Source organism: Cuculus canorus, chromosome 1 (genome assembly GCF_017976375.1).
Source record: "Cuculus canorus isolate bCucCan1 chromosome 1, bCucCan1.pri, whole genome shotgun sequence".
NCBI lineage: Eukaryota > Metazoa > Chordata > Aves > Cuculiformes > Cuculidae > Cuculus > Cuculus canorus.
The window spans coordinates 124,747,419-124,771,181 of NC_071401.1; the positions used below are offsets into that span (position 1 = coordinate 124,747,419).

The window sequence follows — 23,763 nt, forward strand, 5'->3', positions numbered from 1 at the left end:
GAGATTAGTTTTCAGTCTTGCACAGAGGGAGAAACCCATGCCATAATGGAGAGCTCAGTGTTCAAAAAAGCCTACAGCAGGAAAGCTCACTCTCAAACAGCTATCAGTGGCTACTTCTGCTATTTACATTTAATGTTAATGCTCTCTCCCTGGATATCAACACTGTGTTGGACAAGGAAGTGAAGCTACAGAGGAATGTTAGATTGAGGGTTTAACCTCTGAGGAGTCAGGCACACAGAACCACGTCTAGGCAGGCATCCAGACCTCACTGTATCCAGAGCCTTTATCTTTCAGAGGGGAGGAGTGGAAGCATCACATTCATCTGCAGCGAAGGAGGCACGCGAGAGGGAGGGAAAGCAAAATGACTGAAGGGGTGCTCTGTGGTATATAAATGTACACAAATTTCTCCACAGTCTTTTGAGTGCTAGGAGAGCCGGACTCAAGGATTGAGGCAGACATTTGTGGGGTTTGTTTAGTATTGAAGTTGATTTTGAGTATTCTCAGGTTCCTTGGCTTCTTTTGTGTGTCATAGTTTGTGAATAGTTTTTTCTTTGCATGGAAAAAATGCATAGGCTGCTTCTACATAGGGGTAGCTAGCAAAAGTAAGGAATGCTTTAAAAATTGTTGTTTAATGTAGGTTTGGTTTGGGTTTTTTTTTCCAATACTGATTCCTTCTGATAATACCATTTGATTTGTAGAGACTCCAGAGATTTATGTCATGTGTTTTTTTCCTCAGGCGGGAGGTGACCCAGCCAGGCTAAGCTCAAGGGAGAGCCAGTTTGCTACTGAGGAGCAAGCCAGAGCAATGTCCCTGGCTGGGGTAAGCTGTCTGGTGACAGGAGCAGGAGGATTTCTTGGCCAGAGGATTGTCCAGTTGCTGTTGGAAGAAGAAGAGCCGCTGGCAGAGATCCGACTGCTGGACAAAACCTTTAGCAATGAAACACTCAGGAGATTTGAAAGTAAGTACCATCCTGTGAGGACTGTGTGTTGCGGGTATATATGATGTTGTCTCATGTAGATTGCTTAGAAATCTTTACCTCTCATCCAAATCAGCTTTGTAGATAGATGTTTTATTTCAATGAAGTCTTGCTTCATCCTTCCCTCTCCCTCCAGCACAGAAATTGGATGTAAAACATAAAAGCAAGAGGTTTTTTAGCCAAGCCTGCTGTGTCTGTAGATTGGAATAGAGATCTATACACTGTTCATGCAGTAAACAGGCTGCCTTCAACCTGACTTGTATTACATCACAACCCACAGAGCAAAATAAGTGCAAAAATCTCACAGTTCTGCTTTGTGGGGAAGGAAAACACAAACACTGCTATGCTGGTGAGGGTTGTATGTGTGCAGTAACCCAGAGCATACTGTCCTGGGATCTGATGTAGTAGACCAGATGGCAGCGGCAACGTTGTGGGTGCAAATGCTAATGGTTTTCTGCAGCCCGTGATTAGTTCAGTTAATAGAGATCTTCTGCCTGAAAGTTGTGATGAGGTATCTTAAAAATTTGTGGTCATTATTAATATAATTTATTATATCAATCTCCAGTTGCCTGGAGAGCAGAAAACTTTTGTTCTATACACAGAAGAGACAGGACCCATTAGCAAGAGGCAATTCAGGACTCTGGCTTCTTGAAGGGACTGGAGACAGCACAAATGAGTTGTATGCCCAGCATCAGAAAGAGTCTGTGGCGAGAAAAGCAGCTCAGAGTATAATATTTTATATATCCTATTTCCAGGGATCCTGAGCACATCTATAAAAGGCAGACAGGAACGTAAATTCAATCGAGTTCTTAAGTCCCTGCCTCACATTTACTTGACAATGCTTTCCTCCATCACACCTTAACATCAAGACTATTCTTCCTCTGTAAAAGCAACTGTACAGGAACTCTTATTGAATATCCCCATACAATTTGTAAAGAGTCATGATTTTTCTACAAAGCATTTAAATGTCATCAAAGAACAGTAACAATGCACCATAAATCTGATGCAAATGGCACAGGCATTTAGGATGGTTTTATACAACTTGGACTTCCTCCTCATTAAATCTTATTCAGCATTTCACCAAGAATTTGCTAGACGTCCTTGAGCCTGGCAGCAGCCCCTCCTGATGATTCCCAGGCAGTTCCCACAGTGAAAAAAACCTGCATCTGCAGCAAAGGCCCATGCAGCAACAGGACCATGTGTCATTTAGCACTGATGCAGCAGGGCAGCAACAGAAGTATCTGTGCTGCTTCAGGCTAGGAGAGCTTTGTAAGGATAATAGAGCTTCCTGGTGAGTGAAAATGAGTGAAGTCTTGACTGAGCTGCAGCAAGAGGTTTCCTTGTTCTTTTTTTGTTAGTAGGAAAGCTCTATGCCCTGTTTCCATATCCTCCCTCCTTCCTCCGTTGAACACTCCACCCAAACATTCCCTTCTCTATTCTTGCACCATTCCTGCTACCTATCTGAACAGCAGAGAAGGAAGGGAAAAATCAGTTATCAGGAGGTTTGCTCCCAACCAAACTTGTAGTAGGAACAACAGGCTGGCATTTCAGATGTGTTTGAACGGCCTCAGGCCCCTGCTTTTTGACTAGCAGTCCCTCTGGCTCTATCAGCCTCTGTAACTACATCTCTTCAAGCATCCTGCCAGTGCTTGTGCTCCGGACTTTTGGGAATATTTTCCTGCCATTCCCTTTCATGCTCTTCCATAGCACAGTGACTCCTATTACAAATGCAAGTCTGCTGCAAAGACTGGAGAGCTGGAGTCTTCTAACCTGCATTATTTTTACTGCAGGGCCTTTTACTTGCTGGCACATGTTTGGATTTCTTCAAGAACTGGGAGCAGAGCTGAGTGGTTTTCTTTCTTACTCAGCTCTTAACACTATGTACTTGCAGTATCACTGCACAGTCAGGGCTGTGGGTAGTGAGACACAGGAGTACGTTCAAGTTACAGCTATTTGTGCTGGGAGGCACTCAGGGACATTCCTCTTTCGTTTGGTGATGAGGTCTTGAGCATCACATTCAGTCTGTGTAAAACAGTGGCATTTGTGGTCTTCCACAGCCCTAGGGAGTCCAGAATGATCCAATCAACATCAAGTGCTGTGAACTGGAGTCTACCTAGTTACACTGTGTGGTTGGGAATGAATGTCATGTTAAACATGGTAGTTTGGTGCCTTGGGTTCTCTGCCTCCCATGTCCACTTCAAATTTATCTTGCTGCCTTTCCTGTGCTTCCACTCATGCAATTCGTTTCTTTGGGTTTTTTCTCTTTTCTTTTCTTTTCTTTTCTTTTCTTTTCTTTTCTTTTCTTTTCTTTTCTTTTCTTTTCTTTTCTTTTCTCTTTTCTTTTCTTTGATTCACTATTGCACTGGCATTTCTGGAAAAGTTGGAAACTCATAGGTTTTCTCTTTTATTCACTATTTCAAAGCATTGAGTCCCCTTTGTCTCATCCTGCCTCCCCCCCCAACTCATATAATTTTTTTAGATAGACATTTGTAGATCATGTGATGCTTGAGCGTTCAGTGGTTTTGCACTGCTAACCCAGTACTACTTCAAAGTAGAGGGAAAGTAGAGGGAGAAGGAGCTGCTTTTTTTTTTCCCCAGGACTTTTCCCGGGGCAAGTTCCTACTCTGGGAAACTTCCTCCTGTTTTTTTTGCTCTGTGTTGCAGAAATGCATTTGCCTTTATCACTGCATTCAAAGCAGAAAGGCAGTAGAACATCACAGTAGCTGAAACTGGAACAGAATAAACATCTTAGCTATCCTGGGCTTAAGAAGCCAATAGATTTCTTTCCTTTATAAATGAAAATTACATGCAATTTTAAATTTTCTCCTATGAGTACACAAAGTAGACAATTTTAATGAATCCCCCAGTTAACCAGGGAAGTGGAGATCTCACACGAGGAGTGCCTTTCCTCATCACCCACCCCACAGCTGCTAGGATGTCTATAAAAGAGTATGAAGAAATTCAAGTTAAGTCCCACAGACATTGCTGTCTGCTTGAAGTTTAAGCAACACAAGGGAAAGAGAAAGCCAGTTTAGGACAAATAGTCTGACAGAATTGCTGAGTCAGATACTACTCTCAACAGGACACTGAAGTTATTGAGTAATCATTGCATTTCCAAGCAAAAACTACCTGGTAGAAAGCAGGGAGCATTGCCGACAGTTCAGAGGACGCAGAAACCAGAGGTGAAGTAGAAGAAGCTTTCCGAGAGGGTAGGTACTGTCTCATAATCACTGTACGCAAAATTAGAGAACTGAGTTGAATTTATTCTCTTCTTCCCCTTCCACCTGACACACACATGCTTTTTTGATGCCTGAGCAATGGTTCATGCAAATGGAAATCAAATTTCTCTCTGCTGTCCATCTCAGACTGAAAACACTCTCCTCTTTCCTCTCTGCTTTTAAGCTCACCTGTAGTTTTCCTCTTCCCTCAGAGCAAAACAGGATAAGTCTGCTGACTCCTGACATCTAGCTGATGCTGGTAAGGCGAACAAGGCCCATGCTATACTTAATGAGAGCAGCTTCTGCTAAGTAAGGTAGAATGAAGGAGCAGCTTTCCTGCCTTGTGTCACGCACATACAACTTAAATTCTAAGCCAAAAAAGGTGCAAAGCAGCTAGACAGCAGTTTTCCAGTGACTGATACTAACTACCAACTGCATGTGTATAAATTTGCTTTTTCCTAACTCCTGCCTAGGCACAGCAACCGCTCTGAAGTGGACGCGTCTGAATTTACATTGTGAAAGACCATGTATTTCAGTCCTTTGGATTACTGCAACCCCACAAAGCATTACTCATAGAGAAAAAAAACCTAAGGGCTGTACAAAAACTAACGCTTGATAGAGCAAATTTAACTGCCAGCTGCTCAACAAAAAGCCTAGACCCATAGCCTGACACTTCTGCATCCATACAAGTAGAGTGTAAACCCTCTGGAAATGGAGCCCAAGAAAATGGATGCACTCCGTAAAAAAAAAAAAAAAAAAAAAGGCGTAAGAAATCATGTGGCAGTGACTGTGCTGTGAGGGCAATAATGTTAGATTTAGTAATTGTAAATGTTGAACACTTAGGGTCCCATTTCACATCTCAGATCAACTGACTGTGATGAAAAAAAATAAGACCCTCGAGCCTGTGACATCAGAATAATTGTTAAATTAATACAGGATTATATTCTAGCGTTCTGTAGAGATATTAAGGTAAATCCATTTAGAAAGATACTTCTTGCAGATTCCAACAGCTGTCTCTCTTAGTGTTTCTCCATTAAAGTCATGGGATGAAACACTGCCTGCTTTGGAGCCAATGACAAAGCACTGGGCTACATGCCATTTCAGTCACAGCTGAGGCTAAAAGCTGTATAAATTAATTGCAATTTTCTCTTATCTAGTGTGGGCATTTAATTATGCTGGAATAAGACAAAGGTTTTGCCTGTGCTGCAGAGTCTTTTCCCAGGAGCTGCGCGTGAGCAGCCCTCCAGTGCATCCACAGCAGAGGCTCACGAGAGGACTTGTAGTGACATCATGTCCTAAAAAGCTATAAGTCATGCTGAGAAAGTGTTCTCCTCTCCCATGGCTTAGCTGCAGCTAGTCAGGAGAGCAGTATCGCCTTGAACTATAAATTCCTCCAGGTGATCAGCCTGTGTTGGATCGGTTTTGTTAATTTAGTTCCAGGCCATATTTATGTTCTTCTGCTCAGCAAATTTTGGGGGAAGGACGGCTCCAAAACCTAGGTCTGCACCAAGGTCACACATATCAGCTGTTGTGGAGGGAATAGGCTTAAAAAGCAGGAGTTAAAGCAAATCGGGGCTGAGGTAGCTCAGGAGAGCAGCCTCAAGAGTTCAGATCTGGACCAAAAAGATGTGCTTGCTAAAAATGACCCCACTGCACAGATGCTGACACACAGCCAGAGGTGGATTTAGAGGCACATTAAGTACTGGCTAGGGTGCATAAAAAAATGTGTCAAAACTGTAAGTAATGCATCAGAAGAGCCGCAACACGGGCAAGGTCAAGGGGCAGAAAATAGGTGTGAACACAGCTTTGTGCACACATGCTGTGGGTGGAGAGAGATCATTCATCACTTTGAAGATGGGAGAATGCCGCGCATGGACTTTCAGTATACTTGGGTAAACACTTTTATAAATAGCCAGTCATCAGAACATGTGCAGCTAAAGCTTCCCCTGTGAACTTTAAAACAGTAACACCTGAAGGAAGCTTCAGGCCTTTGCTAGCAGTTTCTCTTTAAAAAAAAAAAAAAAAAAAAGAGAAGAAAGAACCACATTGAATATTGGCTCAAAAAATACAGTAGTTAATGCAATATAGATTTCTGTAGCACTGAAATTAGCACTTGACTATACAGCCATTGGAAATCACCTTCTGTTTTGCAAACCAGCCTTAAAATATCATTCCCATGCGTGAGCACTGAACACCTCTCAGGCACAGTGTCAGCATCCACGCAGCCCTTCACTGCTCCTTTCTGACCTCTTCTTAGGGTGTGTGTAAGGTATTCTGTTTCGGTTTTTGCTGCCCTTGCAGAGCTCCAGGGTAAGACTGAGGTGAAAATCCTGGAAGGCGACATCCGAGATGTGATGTTCCTGCACCGTGCCTGTCAGGGGGTCTCCCTCATCATCCACACAGCTTCCATCATTGACACCTTGGGCCTCGTAGAGAAGCAGTTGCTCTGGGAAGTGAATGTGACAGGTGAGTGGATGAAGACCCTTTCTCAAAACCATGTCTATTATGTTTTAATCATCATCTGCTCAGGAAAGCGAACACCTAGTTTTTTGAGCGAGATCAGCTGAGTTTGCTCTATCTTATACAGCCATACAATTGAGTGCAAAGCATGCACATGTGCATCCACATGCAGGTCTGTCACTCTCCACACCAAGCATGCAACAGCCTTCCACTGCGGGGCACAGCAGGATAATTTGGTCTTGTCAGCATTCACATCTGTCTATCCTGAGATTTACACAGGCTCTGCCTTCAGTGGGGATAGTCATAATCCTATACCCAGTGGACCTCTGAAATCCCAATGCAAAAACTTTTCTCATCTCAATGAGAAAAAACAGTTCTCATTCTCCCCTCCCCCAGTATTATAGGATCAATGCCTGTGTACATTTTTTAATTTTTACAAATGTTGCAGGCTTTGGCTGCCAATTACAGCAAACTTGCACTGCTGACATCCCAGACCAGGCTCTCTCCTTTGTATTCTTTTTCTTCCTCCTCTTCCCCTTTTCTTCCCACTATGTTTTCAAGGGCAGGAATGCAGTTCAGATAAGCAAGCGCCCTCCCACCTTGAGCTTCTTATTAAAAATCCCCCAACAAACTCAAGGCTGTGGGAGGGAAGGGTTTCAGTGACTTTTCACTTAGTGATTGGCTTTCCCTTTCCACTTAGGAGCCCCTGCTCTGATCAGATGAAGGGGAAAGCTTCGGCTTAGAAATGGCCTGTGTGGCATCAGCTGCCAGGAAGTTTAAATATATTTCCTAAAAGAACAACTTCATGCCCCTCCCTGTGATCCCAAACCCCTCTATGCTTTTCAGAGAACTGGTACTGCCTAACCTACATGCCCACTCACCTCTCTGGCTGTGTGGCTTCAGCTGCTTGGAGAAGATTTGGGGAAGATGTTCTTTATTTATGTGAATAGTTATCCTGGTTCTTTGTTCCTCTCTGCCACAGATACAGGGCTTCTTCACAGAAAAATAAGGAACGTATTTCTACAGGCACCACTTTTAGAATTATTGGCTACTCACCAGTGTTCAGAGTAAGAGTGTTCTTTGTAGTCAAGTCATCTCTTACATGCACCTTAAAAACAGTAGGATGGCATTTTGGTTGTTTTTGCCTGGTTCATGGCCTTTACATTCAGCTTCAAGACCCTTTCATTTCTGCTCAAAGGCGCAAATTGACAGTGGTCACAAATCAGAGCCCAGCAGGCAACTTCTTAGGTCCCTGCCAGGAAGGAAGGGCGGAAGGGCAAGTTCCTGTAAATCTCTGCATTAGGTAGTATGAAAAATTAATATCTAGGATGGTAGTTCAGAAAGAGGATTTGTAAAGCTCTCTCTTTATGACCATACTCCTGCTACAATCTGTTTTTTACACTGGATTGTGTTGCCTAAACCCACAGAGGCAAAAAACCCCAAACAACAAAGAAATCAAACAAATATTAAAATGCCCCAAAAGTAAAAAGCTCTCTAGCTCTGAGCTGGAGTCAGTGCTAGAGAGTTTATTTAAGTCTTCTCCATCATTTATTTTGGCAGGTTAGGCTTAAGCACAAAGTACCTAGGCTTTCATAATTCTTTCAGATCCACCACCAGAAGAGTCTGTCTATGGGTGAAAACTCTCACGAGCAGGTGAGAGTTAGCTGATAACATTTGGTAGAATGAAAGCAAACCCTAGTCCTGCTCCTAGAGCAATTTGACCCTAAGGACAGTAAATACTGCAGTCTTCTTCCCTGTTTCCCACCATTTCCATTCTGATGTTTTTCTGGCTTTCTGACCAGCTGAGACACTGCTATGTACTTAATAGACTTGGAGGAAGAAAGTTTTTTTGTCCTAGAAAACAGAACTTTTATGACAGTTCTTAAAGGTCACCCAGTTCCACCCTTCTGCATGGGTAGGAACACCTTCCTCTGGATCAGGTTGCTCGAAGCCCCATCCAACCTGACCTTGAACACCTCTAGAAATGGGACATCTATGACTTCTTTGGGCAACCTGTGCCAGTGACTCAACACCTTTACAGGAAAATATTTCTTCCTAATATCTCATCTAAAACTCCCCTCTTTCAGCTTTAAGCCATTCCCCCTTGTTCTCTTTCTGCACTCCCCGATACAGAGCCCCTCCCCAGCTTTCCTGTAGCTTCTTTAAGTACTGGAAGGCTGTATAAGGTCTCCCTAGAGCCTTCTCTTCTCTCTTCTCTTCTCTTCTCTTCTCTTCTCTTCTCTTCTCTTCTCTTCTCTTCTCTTCTCTTCTCTTCTCTTCTCTTCTCTTCTCTTCTCTTCTCTTCTCTTCTCTCTTCCCTTCCCCAGCTCTCTCAGCCTGTCAATACGAATATGCCAAGCAATTAGATGTGCATTTTCACAAAATGAGTTAAACTTCGCATGATGCAGGATTTCCCCCTCCTTCACATGCCATACAATGCCTCAGAACAAAAATATCTGTTTAGGAAGAGAAGCCATTTTTTTAGGAGGAGGGGAATTAAGGAATTAATTAAATATAATCCAAACAAAAGTACCCTCTGTGGCTCAGATCCTCAGCCAGAACAGCTTTGTGTGTGAGTAAAACTTGGAGACTCACTTCATGGAAGATTTACTTTACTACATGCTATGTGAAAGACGTTCAAATTTCCATTACTGTAAGAACCTTTTCATTTCTGCACACAACTTTGATTTGCAAATAAAACACATTTTGTTTGGATTAAATTGATCTTGAACAGATACCAACTGCCAAGATAATTTTATGTTTGCCTTTTTTAAAACATGCTATCTCATTTGATTTTATCTAGCCCTTCTGCTCTTTATTATCTTCTCTCACTTTCTAAACATCATTGACAGCAGGAATTAAGATACTATTTTTAAAAATAGTATATTTTTAATGGATTAATTTTCCAGATGAATCTGCCTTGTGTGTCACCTAAACATAGTGACTTGCATGAATTCACTTTTCATGTGAATTTAGTCCTTCCTGTGTAACCTTTTTTTCTTTGCACTTCTTTAGTGTTTCTTAATGACCCACCCAGGCTTACTTTCCATTTGTCTCAACTTCTTTTTTGTTCAAGCTTGAAAAAAGGAATTTGGTGCCCTAAGAATATTCAGTTCAAGAATTCTTCCCATCTCCCTCTCATTAATGGGTCTGTATTTTGCTGCTGGTATTTTTCAGTCCTCTGAACTTATTCATTAAATATTTAGCAATGCTAGTCTGCTCTGTACTGTGCTGCCATTAGTTGTTGTTGTAACAGACTGAGCAGACTTCTTAGATCATTTATGTCCCTCACTGTACCATTTGATTTTATTCCCTTGATTTTAGGTCACACCCTTAGGCCTGAGATCATATGAGTCATTTTGGTTCAATGTTCCTTTGCCAAAGACATTTTCAAATGTCTTTGAGTTGTATCTTCTATTCTGAAGTCACTGGCTCTTTTACACATAATCCCTGTCATTGCACCATACACAACAAATAAGGCTTGTTTTGCCTCAAAGCTCAGAAGAAAAAGAAAAGAGCCTACTTGCAATTAAAACATCACAGTTTACTAAAATAATTACATTCCCCTCGCACATACTTTCCTACTTTAACCCTCTTGCTACTTGTAACACCTTGAACTTTCCAATTTACCTCTGCTTTCCTCAATGAAAGCATTATGACAGGATTTTAAAAGTAAGAAATCCTGTATTACTGCAAGTAAAACCCAGAATATGCTGAAAAATGATTCCCACTGGGTGGAACTGCTTTTAGAGCAAACCTTCAGGTCCCAAGTTAATGCCTTCCCTGCTTAGCAAACCACCCAAGAGCATCCTCAAGCCTAGAAAGCAGGGTCTGCAGCATACAGGATGGATGGTATCTAATGAGAAGAGCAGCTTCTAAGGGTTCTCTGACTTAAGCCAAGACAATCCAACCAGCAGGCACAAGCTCCTGAATCTGTGGTCAGTATCCATGCTAACCTAAGCAAGACCAAAATATTACTCTTGACATAAACATCCCACCCCCGCCCCCACAACTCCAATTAAGACCAAGTATTCATCCTTGTTTAACTCAAATGGGTGCACTGACACCATTAAAATACAGGTGCAGAGCAGATTCACTTTCATTGAAAATGCTGCCCAGTTCAGAACAGGATTCTTCCAGCCAAGCTCAGGCCAGACGTGCTGTTTCTGATCTAAATATCCCACTTTTTCCTGCTTGAAGAATTCTAGACTGACTTGCTTGTTTCTCTTTTGAAGGTACTCAGCTACTGCTGGAGGTATGTGTCCGCTGTAACGTCCAGCACTTCATATATACCAGTACCATAGAAGTCACAGGCCCAAACTGGAAAGGTGACCCAGTTTTCAGTGGTGATGAAGATACAGTTTATGTGAGCGTACCAAAATTTCCTTACGCCCAGACTAAGAGACTGGCAGAGAATTCAGTGCTGAAAGCAGATGGTCAGGTGTTAAAGGATGGTGGCACACTGATGACTTGTGCCCTGAGATCAATGTACATTTTTGGAGAAGGATGCCCATTTCTTCAAGGTCATCTCGATAAGTGTCTGTTAAACAAAAATGTTTACCTGCGCTTCTCCAGAAAGGAGGCTTTGGTGAACCCTGTGTATGTGGGGAACATTGCCTGGGCACATGTGCAGGCAGCCAAAGCCCTGCGGGTTCCACAGAAAGCCGAGAACATCAGGGGGCAATTCTACTACATCTCAGATGACACTCCTCATATGAGCTATGCAGATCTAAATTATGAGCTGACCAAGGACCTGGGGTTTGCAATTGAGCCCAGGCTCCCCATGCCTTTGACAGTGTTGTATTACTTCTCGCTGCTGCTGGAGATCGTGAGCTTCTTGCTCAGGCCCTTTGTCAGGTACATCCCCTCCACCAACCGTCACCTGGTCACTCTACTGAACACCCCATTCACCTTCTCTTATAAAAAGGCACAGAAAGATTTTGGCTACACACCCCGCTACTCATGGGAAGCAGCCAAGCAATCCACTGGTCAGTGGCTTGCCTCCATTGTCCCACAGAGAAGGGAGTACTTGCGAATCGAGACTGTCTAAGTCTTAAGAGGAGGAGAGACCTGGCTGAACAAGCAGGGCCAGGAGCCAGAGGAGAGCTGGTTGAACAGCTGCACAGCAAACTACAAAACATTTAAACAAAGACTTAGTGTAACAGCCCCCTCATCACCACCACCTCCCTCACCCCAATCCAGAATAAATAAAAGTGAAATGTTCCTTAGTTTGTCTAGTACAGGCTGATCATACCAGCTTTACTGTATAGCACCCATCCACTTCTACATCTTGTGCAGCACGAAGACGCTATTTTAGTAAGACTCCACGCAGTCCTTGGTGGGAATACATCAGCCCTTCTTTTCATTCCATGCCACCTTTAAGGCTTTTGTAAAGCACAGTTCATCCTAGAACCACGATTATACCTTACAAACACGTCCTACTCACTTATACTCTACTCATTCAGCTCTTGCCAAACACGCAACAGGGTAGAAGGCACTTGATTGCAAAAGCTGTTACAAATCTTGCTCACTTTTTCAAGAGCGTAGTCCAGTTTCACGTGCCTTTCACTTGACAGTCAGACTTGAGAGTAAATTTGGGTGCTGTAAACATTCTGAGGCCAAAAGAGCAATGCAAATGCAGCATAGTTTTAGTTAGGCTGGTGTGTGAAAGGGGAGATTTGGTCAAGTGAAGACTTCTTCATCCATTCTCATTTTCCTCATTACCAGTTTTGCAATAAATATGATGGCTGGTGAGCAGAACAGATTCAACAAGATGATAAGCAGGAAAATATTGCAGGATGGCTTTGGTCACTGAAGAGTTTCCATTGCAGAGTCAAGACATTGGCGAACACTGAAGAAAAATAAGCAGTGCAGGAAAAATTCATGCTATTTCCAGATTTCAGCTAGGAACAAAGGCTTACTTTATCTGATAGATGCACATGTGGTGTCCCTGTGCTTTTCTGATACCCATAAAATGTGTAACTTGACTTCTGGGCCAAAAATGTAGCACTTATCTGAACAAATGTTTGCTTCTTAATCATACACCTCACTTCCTGAAAACAGCTCTGAAAGATGGGAGTTTCTCTGTTCTGTTCAGGATGGTATGAACAGAAATATTTTACCTGACTCTGTACTAAAGTAAATAAATCAAATTTCCTGAGATGTAGGCAGATTACAATCTGTGTTGAGTTTAATTATTCAGTGACCTAGACGTTAGATAGTCCCAGTGCAAATATTACTATTGTCTTTAGTAACATTTCAGGTTAAGTTTATAATATCTGAAGCAAGGGAACGCCAGCCACCAGAACATCCAGTCGTATTCTGGGGCCACAGAAATAAACTAATTCCCCAGAGAGGCCATGATTTTGTCCAACCGATCTTATGGCAGCAGCTTACAAAGGTCTTGTCCCATTCCTTTGCACAGGGGCCAAGTCAACAGAACAGATCCATGTGCTTATGTCTCCTGCTCCAGCATTTCCACATAAGCTGGAGATGCACATAAAAGGGCAGAACAGGCACCTGTGCTGTCTTTGCTCCATCATCAGTGAGAATCCTGTGACTGAAGCACCTTTCTCTGTCAGAGCTGCTCACTCAAGTGAACTTAAGTAGGAGTCAAAGTACAGCATTTTGAAGCAAGCTGATGATGATGAACAAAGGACCAGCAAGTTGTGGCACAGAACAACCTGAGCCACAAATCTTATGTGCATCACTGACAAATTGAAAGTAAGTTGGGGAACCCTCTCTACATATTTTCAGTAGTTGCTGTGGTCTGGACATAATTTGGCCAATTTTGTTTATGAACAAAATGTTTTATAAGCTGGGTCATTGTCCTGTCAAAAAAGGGAGCCAATAAAGTGTGGTTTAAGGTAGTCCCCTTTTCACAGGCAGCTGCTGGAATGATCAACCCCTGCTACTTAGCTTTGCTGCTAGCCCAAATGTATGTTTGATTTTTCCAGTTTTGCTTGAACCCAGACCTCAAAATCACCAAAATGAGATCAAATCAATACCACATCAAAGTCACCCACTCATTACCCCTATTCAGCTACTACCAACTGCACCAGGCGCACAGGTGTGACAGAGTGCTCTGCCTTGCTGCTGTGACACCTTCAAATGTGTCTCAGTGTTTAAATGCAGACCAGTTTTAGGACATGAGATTTCACTCATAGTCCCTATTTTTTTTTTTTTCTGAAAGATTACTAAACCCAAGTCTGTTTTATGCCTGACGGAATTCTAAACTGCAGAACAGTTCTTGATGAGAATGATTTCCCCATGAAGGACAGTAAGGACTCCAGGTGCAACTTCATAGAATCCTGGAACAGTTTGGGTTGGAAGGGACCATGAAGGTTATCTAGTCCACCCATACCCTGCAGTGAGCAGGGATGTCTTCAACTTGATCAAGTTGCTCAGAGCCCCATCCAACCTGACCTGGAATGTTACCAGGGATGGGGTATCCACCACCACCTCTCTGGGCAACCTGTGCCAGAGTTTCACCACCCTCAGCATGAAAAATTTCTTCCTAATACCTAGTCCAAACTTCTAGTTTAAAACCATTAATTCTTGTCCTAACCGTTGCCACAGGCTCTGCTAAAACGTTCGTCCCTATCTTTCTAATAAGCCCCCTTTAAGTATTGAAAGACCCAACAAGGTCTCCGCAGAGTCTTCTCTTCTCCAAGCTGAACAACCCCAACTCTCCCAATCTATCTTCATAGTGCAGGTATTTGGGGTCTTTGATTATTTTTGTGGCCCTCCTCTAGACCTGCTCCAATAAGTCCATGTCCCTCCTGTGCTGAGGGCTCCAGATCTGGACACAGTACTCCAGGCGAGGTCTCACCAGAGCAGAGAAGAGGGGCAGAATCACCTCCCTCCACGTGCTGGCCACACCTCTTTTGATGAAGTCCAGGATACGGTTGGCTTTCTGGGCTGCAAGCACACTTTGCCAGCTTATGTCCAGCTTCTGATGCATTACTGTGCAGACAGGTGTCATGTCTTACCTACTAGTGCTGTTAATAATCATGGCTTTATGCTAACAATTGTACCTTCAGACCTCTTCATACAAGCTTAGTTCATCTTCGGACTGAACTCCAGCTCCTGTTGAGCACTATTCCTCTTCCATCCTGTTCCTTTGCCCTCTGCTCCCCTTCAGAGCCCTCTGTGCATGCTCCACTGCTCTTCTAGTGCCTGTGTCCCTCTCTGTTCTCACTATGTTTCCTTCTGAACCCCTCCATCACTGCTCTTTTCCACTCCCTTCCCCTCTAGCTGGCTCTGTTTCCTGCCAGTGCCGTCACTTCATGCATCTTTCAGCATCTCACAAGTAGAGAAAGATGGGCTCTTCACCTTGCAGCCATCCCAGGAAACCCAATGTCTTGCTCTCCAAAAACCTGGGAAAGATTACGGAAACAGACCCTTAGAAGATCTGGTCTCAGAATCGATCTTAAACAGAGACAAATGACAACATAAGATTGCTTGTGAAGGGCTCTGTGAAGACTGATTCCGAGGCTTACACTGTTGCTGGCATTAGAACTTTGCAGGGAAAGAGGAACTTGCTTACTGGCACCCTTGTAATTTGTGACCTTCTTTGGCTTTGCAAGAAGATGGGCCTGGCTCTTTGGAGAAGAAAGAACTTTACAAAAGGAGAGTTTCTAGGAAAAGCTTTATGCTCTTGAGGGAACTGAAGTACTTCTGCAACTCCTCTCCAGCCTGCAATGCCATTTTCTATCACTGCCAAGCCATAGCCTGATGTGGTGCTGCTACAAGATCTAGGGTACAGGCTTGAGTTCTCATCTGCTTGTGGGTAGACTCCTTGATCCCTCTCCTTTCCGTTGTTCAGATGTATGATGACTGACGTTCTCTATCCTGGTGACATTACCAGACATCCTGAAAGAGCACTCTGCCTCTCTCTAAGTCAGGGCACCTTTCAGGAGAGACTTTGAGAGAGATGGAAGGTAGACAATCACTTTGAGTGCCGCTGCTTTAGGCTCTACTAGATCATCAAATGGTCCTTTCACATCCCACCTATACGTGCAGCTGAGACATTACACTTCGTGTCTCCATGCTTTCTTCCCCTCCATTGCCTTCCATGGACACTTTCCTCTTCACTTCCCTTCATGCACACTATTATTTCCATTTATTCCCCTCTACAGACACCCTCTTCCTTTCCCCTTCCCCTCCTCTCATGCATTTTTGTTCTCATGTCCCCTTTGTGCCCATTCTGTTCCTCTTCATTATATTACAGGCACCAAACAGTTGCTGAGGAGAGGGGGACAATCACTACCTTCAATCTACTTACTGGCTACCTTCCTTTAAACTTAGCTCAGGCTACTGTCCCATAGTCTTTGCTGCTGAAACACACTGTTCCTCACATCTAGCTTGTTGTCTACCAAGAATTCCAGACCTTTTTCAGCAGAGCTTCCCCCAGACAGTCAACCTCAGTCTGGGTACACGGCTTTGTACTTGTTCCTGGTGAATTTCATAAGGTTTCCGCTGGCCCTTTCTTCCAGTCCAAGTCGTACCTCTGAAAGGCAGCCTTGCCTTCAAGCTTGTCAGCTGTTTCTCCCCGTTTGTCCACAGATGGGCCAAGAGTGCACTCCCTTGCCTCCTGCAAGTGGCTGATAAATGTATGGAACAAGACAGGGCACAGGATATACTTTTGCAGTGCCCTCCTTATGACCTGCTGCCTTCTGAGCCCAATCATCACACGGCATTCCAGCAGGAAGAGACTACAGCTCTGTTTAGATTTTTAATGGGAGGGTCTCGAAGGGCTGAAACAGAAACAGACAGCACTCATGATGCTGGTTTTGTTGTCGCTGGGCACAATACTTTCATTTCATGTGTTTTTAGAGCTTTTTTCAGAGTTGTGCACCTTAGCGTCTTACTTGCTGTTTGTTATAGTTCATACGCAGTTTGTCACCTCTGGGCATTGGGTTAAAGATATCGCTCTTTTGCTTACAATTAGTTTATAGTACTTAAAATAATTGATTGCAAGGATAGCAGGCGGAGTTCAGCCGTGACAGCAGCGGTAGCTTCATCTGCGTACCTGGGGAGCCGTCTAGTGGACGTTATTTGTAATTACACCGTTTGTTTTACTTCCAGAAGACGAGCTCTTGGGGAAATATCTTTTCACAGCTTCCCCTCCTCCTCCAGGGTAATTCCAACAGCTTTTGAGAATTTTAGATATCTTTGGAATGTTACGACTGGTATGTTTATATCTCCTGAATGTGTCACAGGTCTTGGTCTTGCTTAGGGTAAAACATCGGGACGAAGGTAGGTACTGTGTGGCTATTCCAACACTCACGGTGAGAACCGCAGCCACCTCATCCACTACCACAGCTGTAGCTGGACATTGTAGCTGCAGAGACTTCTGGAACAGGCACCACGACTGCTCAGGGAGTTGGTGTAGCTCAGCCTGGAGAAGAGAAGGCTTTGAGGAGACCTTATAGTGGCTTTTCAGTACTTAAAGGGGTCTACAGGAAAGTTGTGGGGGCTCTTTATCAGGAATTGCAGGAATAGTATGAGGGGTAACAGTTTTAAGGTGAAAGAGGGGAGATTGAGATAAGATATTGGGAAGAATTTTTTTTCCTATGAGGTTGGTGAGGCCCTGGTCCAGGGTGCCCAGAGAAGTCATGGATGCCCCATTCCTGTAGGTGTTCAAGGCCAGGCTGGTTGAGGCTATAAGCAACCCGATTGAGTGGGAGGTGTCCCTGCCCATGGCAGGGGGTTTGAAACTAGATGATCTTTAATGCCCTTTCCAACTCAAACCACTTCATGATTCTGTGAGTCTGTGAAACCCAGACAATATGCTCCGCAGCTACAGAAACCTCGGCAACAGATAAACTTAACAACCAACTTGTGCCAGCATCAGTCACCCCTGTGCAGAAGAGATACAGAAAAAAATAGGTCTGAAGGTGAACCAACAACATCACAGATGGAAGACCAAGAACCAAAGTACCCAATCACTATCCATGATTGGGCTGTGAGATATACGAAAAGATTTTGGCTGTCATGCGAGTGAGCAACATCTCACCTCACTGCTCCAATGCTGGGATAACAGGAGTTATCAAGTCCAATAGTGTGGACTTAAAAGGTAGAGAATTCAGGCAGTTGGGAGCCCTGGCTAAGAGAAAGGGACATTGACAAGGTGCTCGGAATAGAGGCACAAGACCTCAGCCTTAGTGGCTATATCACATGCTGCCCAAGTAAGTGGATCACTGTGGAGAAAGCTATCAAGTACCCGAGGGAATTATCTATGTGGGAGATGATTTATAGTGACCTGAGCAAGCAGCAGACACATAAAGATCTAGATGGAGTACGATGTACCTGATCAGTATTGCAGAAGTTCATAGAGGGTGCACCACCATCATTTGCCCACTCTTTGGTAATATTGGATTTGGCAGAAGATTAAGAGATGCCAGTGGTGGGTGGCTTGGCTAACCAAATGCAGGAATATGAGATATGGACTGGCAATATAGACATGAACCAGTTTTAGCTTGGTGAGCCCATGACACCTCAGGTTATCAAGGAAAAGATGCAACATATAGATGGCCTTGTGATTGAGGGGTGGAGTTAGCCATGGACACTATTGCACAGGTTATCTACGAATGTGAAACACACACCACAATTAAGAAGGCCAAATGTTAAAGCCTCTGTGGTAAGGAGGATGGTAGCTGAAATGTATATATGGGGAGGTCTGGCAGACAGATTACACCACACTCCCTTGAACGCACCCATGCAAACAACGTGCTTGAAATGGTGGACACAACTACCAGGTGGCTGGAAACATATTCCATGCCCTGTGCCACCATCTGTAACACTATCTTGGGGCTTGTAAAACAAGTCTTGTGGTGACATGGCACACCAGAAAGAACCAAGTCAGATAACAGGACTCATTTCTGAAGCAATCTCATAGACGTCTGGGCTAAAGATCATGATATGTCACATCCTCCATCATGCACAAGCCTCTGGGAAAACTGAACAATACAATGGACTGTTAAAAACTATCTTGAAAACAATGGGTGGTGAGACTTTTAAAACTTGAGATAAATATCTGGCAAAAGCCACTTGGTTAGTTAACACTAGAGGATCTATCAATCAAGCTGGCCCTGCTCAATCAGGACTTTTCTGTATTGTACAAGGGGGAAAAGTCCCTGTGATGTATATAAGGAATATGCTGGGGAAGACAGTCTGAGTTATTCCTTCCTTGAGCAAAGACAAACCATCCATGGGATTGCTTTTGCTCAAGGACCTAGGTGTACCTGGTGGGTGATGCAGTAGGATGGGGAAGTAACACAATCATAGAATCATAGAATGGTTTGGGTTGGAAGGGACCTTAAAGATCATTCAGTTCCAACCCCCCCTGCCATGGGCAGGGACACCTCCCACCAGACCAGGCTGCCCAAGACCCCATCCAACCTGGCCCTGAACACCTCCAGGGATGGACAGCCACAACTTCTCTGGGCAATCCATGCCAGTGCCTAACCACCCTCATTGTGAAGATTTCTTTCTAATGTCAAATCTAAGTCTTTCCTCCTCCAATTTAAAACCATTCACCTTAGTTCCATCACTCCATGCCCTTGCAGGAAGTCCCTCCCCAGCTTTCATGTAGGACCCCTCCAGGTATGGGAAGGCTGCTACAAGGTATCCCTGAAGCCTTCTCTTCTGTAGGCTGAACAAGTCCAATTCTCTCAGCCGGTCCTCATATGGGAGGTGCTCCAGCCCTCTGATCATCCCTTTAGCCCTCCTCTGGACCCATTTCAATAGCTCCATATCCTTCTTATGTTGAGGATTCCAGAACTGGACACAGTCTTCCAGATGAGATCTCACAAGAGAGGAATAGAGGGCCAGAATCCCCTTCCTTGCCCTGCTGGCCACACTTTGATACAGCCCTGGACACATTTGGCCTTCTGAGCTGCGAGCACACATTGCCAGCTCATGTCAAGCTTCTCATCAACCAGCACCCCCAAGTCATTCTCTGCAGGGCTGCTCTCAATCACATCATCTCCCATCCTGTATTGAAACTGGGGATTGCCCCGATCCAGGTGTAGGACCTTGCACTTGGCCTTGTTGAATCTCACGTGTTTCCCACAGGCCCACTTCTCCAGTTTGTCCAGGTCTCTCTGGATGATATTATGTCTTTCTGGTGCTACAACAGCACCACTCAGCTTGGTGTCATCTGCTACCTTGCTGAGGATGCACTCGATCTTGCTGTCTAAATCATTGATGAAGGTATTAAACAGCAATAGTCCCAGTACAGATCCCTGAGGGAAACCACTTGTCACCAATCTCCATTTGAACATCAAGCTGTTGACCACCACTCTCTGAATGTGACCATCCAACCAATTCCTTATCCAACAAACATAGTCCACCCATCAAATCTACCTGTCTCCAATTTAGAGAGAAGGATGCTGTCCAGTGTGTACCTTGAGGAGATTTGATTCTGGGTGAGAACAGCCAATAATTTGAACTGCATGATGCTAATTGCTACATGATACTGCTTGTGATTCTTTTCACAGATTAATGGAGAACTGACTTCAGCAACTTCCAGCAGCCCAGCAACTTCCTCAAGATTGACTTCACTATAAATCAAGAAGTTTTCTGGGAACGCTCTCTTCCTTTTTGTATTCTGCCCTCCTAACATGGTCTCTTGGTCCTGACGATCCTGGTCCTCCAAGTTCAACTGCCACATTTCCTGGTCTTTCTGTGACAGCTGTGACACCTGCAGCCACTGGAACTGCTGTGCTCTTTGCATTGGCCATTGCTAGGAGTATGCATTCCATGGCTACTATTCAGGGGTATTCTGAGTATTTGTTTTCTATATTTTATATATTATTTGTATTAAGATTAGGTTTGATTGTTTTATTAAAACTGTTTCTGTTTCAACCTACAGGGCTTCCTTTCCTTCTCTGATTCTCTTTCTCCAGGTGCTGGGGAACTGGATGAGGGAGTGGCTGCCTATTGTTTAGCCTCTGACTAAAAGCACTAAACTGGGACAAGACCAAAGAGCTGAAATACTGCAATACACACCAGAAAAGTGAGACATCTTTGCCCACGTTTAACAGAGCTCCTAAAATATGCTACCAGAGAGAATAAAGGACAACTTTTCTTTCTCAGTAAGTGACTCATTTCCCAAATGCAGGCTCACATTGCTGAGGCCTATTTTGTCAATTTTGCCTTCTCGGTGACACAGCGAGATCTTTACATCTCTCCAAGGGCCTTGCTCCCAGCAAACAGATTTCTAAGTGCCAAATCCCTCCTTTGTTGAACTGCCTATTTCTTGTTACCACATCCCTTACTTCAATCACATGACAAGGCACTCCTGCTGACAGGAAGCTTATTCCCACTTTTGTCCCTGCCCTGACACCCCGTTCCTAATTCATCAGCAATCTACACTGTGACAGAGCTGTGTCCTCCCCTTGGTAGTTTCTTCCTTCTTTCAATCGCAACATAGAATTTATAATTTATTTTAATTTTTTTACAGGCAAGGCACTGATGCTCACAAACCTAAGGAAAATTCTGTCCTCCTATCTCGTTCTGGTGAAGCTTACAGCGCTGCTTGAGGTGTGCCTTGTTTTGGAAGCACTTCCCCCACACAGCACATATAAAGGGCTTTTTCTTCTGTGTGGGCTCACTGGTGCCAGTGCGAAAGCTCTGTTTGAAGCACTTTTCACACTGGGAACATACACAGGGCTTCTCACCTGTGTGGGTTCGCTGGTGCTGGACAAGTGTTGAGAAATCACTGAGGCCTTTTCCATACTGCATGCATTTGAAGAGCCTCTCGTCAACTTAGGCTCTGTACTGTTAGTGTCTCTGTGCTTGGACTTAGCCTGCAGGGAGTGGGCAAGATGTGCTGTGCCCTGAAATGTGGGCTGAGGCTGCTGGTGGCAGAGATGCTGAGGGCAAAGCTTCCTACTCTAGTGAAAAGGCAGCTGGAAACTGGCCACAGGGCAGATCCAGGTGACATCCCAGTATTAGGACCAGGTCCACATCTTGATCTTGTCACTCTTTCACAAGGGAAGGAGTTTGGAACAAGGAACATCATGGAGCAACTGCTGGGTGGGATGACTGGTGTGATTTTTTTCCTATGTGTGTCCCCGCCCTGCAGCTCCAGGCCTAGGACACACTGGGCAAAGTGAAATCTGAGCCTAGTACTTCTCAGTGGGATTCTTCGCTTGGAAAGGAAGGAGTTTATGACCAGCTGTTTGGTAGGACTGATGCTTGCTTCCCACAATTTGAGTCTTCTGGCTCTGCCGGTCTGTGCCTCTTACTACCACAAGATGGTATCTTTAGCGACAGTTTTCCCTCGCTTGCTCTGTGAAGCCCAATTTGAAATTCTGACTGTTGAGTTTCTGTATTACAAAGCCTGCATTTTGATCACAAATAACACAGTGCAAGGTTGATGGTAGAGGCTGCTATTACTGGGTGTCAGAGAAAGAGGAGCAAAGGATTAATTCTGATATATCATGTCCACTATTCATGCAAGTATTCCTCTCCCCTCCCTTTCTGATAACATCCTTTTATGCTTTGCAACCCCTTTTGCTAGTCAAAATTTCACAGTGTTGCTTTAGGGGGATGTCTTGATGCATCTATTTCAAGAAAAGGTCTCTGGTTCATTCTGTAATGATTGCTCAGATGTGGGTAATGTCCTGTTTAGCTGTGATAACAGGACAAACAGAGCACAGCCCAGAATCTCCCAAAGACAGAATGCCACTGTCTAGCTTTCCAGTCCCGTCTAAAGACAAATTGGTTAAGGCACTGTAAGCCTGCATGGGCCTCTCTGTACAGACGGATATGTAGTACAGGGTTTAAAAAATCACCAAGTGTCTCCTTTCCTATCTCCCACCAGCACTCCTTCAGCGAGTGGTGGAAGAACTACAGGTGATGGAGTTAAGGCCAAGTGTATGAATCCCATTCTTTATTCACTTGGGAAGGGAAGAATAAACCTGCCTGCAAAAAGATCACTGTAAGTACCCGATTGTGGGACTCGTGTTTGTATCATAGAACTTTTTCCTTCAATGTCATGTTATTCTGTGTTGTGTTTTGTACTTGGTTACTGTGAGCTGGCTCACTAAAATCAGGATATTGTCAATTATGTGTGTTTAAATCAGAGTAGTCAACGGGAGTAATTGCCTGGTCTGTCTGGAGAATGACGATCTGTGTCTATATCAGAATTAAGTTTAAAAAAAATTTCTTTCCAAAAAGCAAGTTGCCCTTTCGTGTTTGTAGCAGTGCTCAGGATGAGCTTAAGACAGCAATGCCCATTCCTGATTATTTCATTATGCTGGTAAAAAGTGCTTGGAACCTCTGCCAGAGTGGGAGATGTGCCCAGTTTTTTTTTTTTAATTTTATTTTTGAGGGTGTTTTTAATCATTCTGGAAGAAAAGGGAAGGGAAAGGCTTGGAAATATTAAATTATGAGTGACTCAAAGGCTCAAGATTAAAAAAACTAATCACTGATAACATGGAAAAAGATCCTGAAACTTGTTATTTAGAAGTAATCTCATCATTTTCCCACCCTGATTCAGAGTTTTTGAAAACTTGAAGTTGTCAGGCAGCTAAAAACTGTAATCTTTTCTCAACAGGAGCCACTTGAAATCCCATGGTATTTCTACTGCAGCGTTGAAATATGGATGTGGGCAGAGCATCTTTCTGACAAACATCTGGCACTAAACATAAGCTGTTCAGAGGGCACTTCTCCAGGGCTATGCACTGTGCTTTGTGAAGGGGTTGATATGTTTTCACCATATACTTCTGTTCTACTAAGAAGAACCAGGGGTGGGACATAAGAGCACTACATAGAAATGTTTACTTGTGCTACACATCTGGAAAAGTAGCATTTGCTTATTATTTAAGTTAATAAAAGATCAGTGTAATGATGTCTCCTGGATGCGTCAGCAAATTTGTTCCCATCAAAGCCTGCTTCACAAGAAAGCAATTAATCCTACGAGTTGATAACTGGCTGGTATTCAAAGATTTTGGGGATTCTTTTCCTGTGGGAAATTTCCAGTTCAGCTGAAAAACATCTAATGAGAGTCTGAAAACATGAACTTGCTGTGATACAAGTAGGAATGCAGTTCTTCATTTTACAGGAGCTTGGCATAAGGTTTTAGCAGATTAGTA

At 43.7% G+C, this 23,763-nt stretch overlaps 1 protein-coding gene and 1 long non-coding RNA gene across 7 annotated transcripts; both read left to right on the forward strand.

The window, feature by feature from the left end:
* Window positions 1-275: 275 nt before the first annotated feature.
* Window positions 276-12,833, forward strand: LOC104055667 (3 beta-hydroxysteroid dehydrogenase/Delta 5-->4-isomerase-like). Of its 5 annotated transcripts, none has more exons than XM_054053527.1 (4): window positions 276-383; window positions 737-959; window positions 6,497-6,661; window positions 10,891-12,833. In XM_054053527.1, exons 2-4 carry the CDS (start codon window positions 806-808, stop codon window positions 11,703-11,705), a joined length of 1,134 nt encoding a protein of 377 aa, XP_053909502.1. In that variant the 5' UTR covers window positions 276-383; window positions 737-805; the 3' UTR covers window positions 11,706-12,833. The 5 variants fall into 5 exon arrangements, with proteins under 5 accessions (XP_053909502.1, XP_053909493.1, XP_009555122.1 ...); XM_054053518.1 differs by having other exon boundaries at window positions 293-393; XM_009556827.2 differs by having other exon boundaries at window positions 310-466.
* A 2,983-nt stretch (window positions 12,834-15,816) lies between these two features.
* LOC128850334 (uncharacterized) lies at window positions 15,817-23,500 on the forward strand. 2 transcript variants are annotated; one of them, XR_008447648.1, is made up of 6 exons: window positions 15,817-16,796; window positions 20,161-20,439; window positions 20,535-20,757; window positions 21,126-21,205; window positions 22,491-22,607; window positions 23,226-23,500. It is a non-coding gene; the product is annotated as an uncharacterized LOC128850334 (long non-coding RNA). The 2 variants fall into 2 exon arrangements; XR_008447649.1 differs by having other exon boundaries at window positions 20,569-20,757.
* The last annotated feature ends 263 nt before the right edge of the window (window positions 23,501-23,763 follow it).

Bases quoted from the DNA above. Each gene is read 5' to 3' on its own strand.
- LOC104055667 (XM_054053527.1), top strand. From the start codon at position 806: ATGTCCCTGGCTGGGGTAAGCTGTCTGGTGACAGGAGCAGGAGGATTT. The intron at 960-6,496 runs GTAAGTACCATC...CTGCCCTTGCAG, and splicing joins AACACTCAGGAGATTTGAAA to AGCTCCAGGGTAAGACTGAG. The intron at 6,662-10,890 runs GTGAGTGGATGA...TCTCTTTTGAAG, and splicing joins CTGGGAAGTGAATGTGACAG to GTACTCAGCTACTGCTGGAG.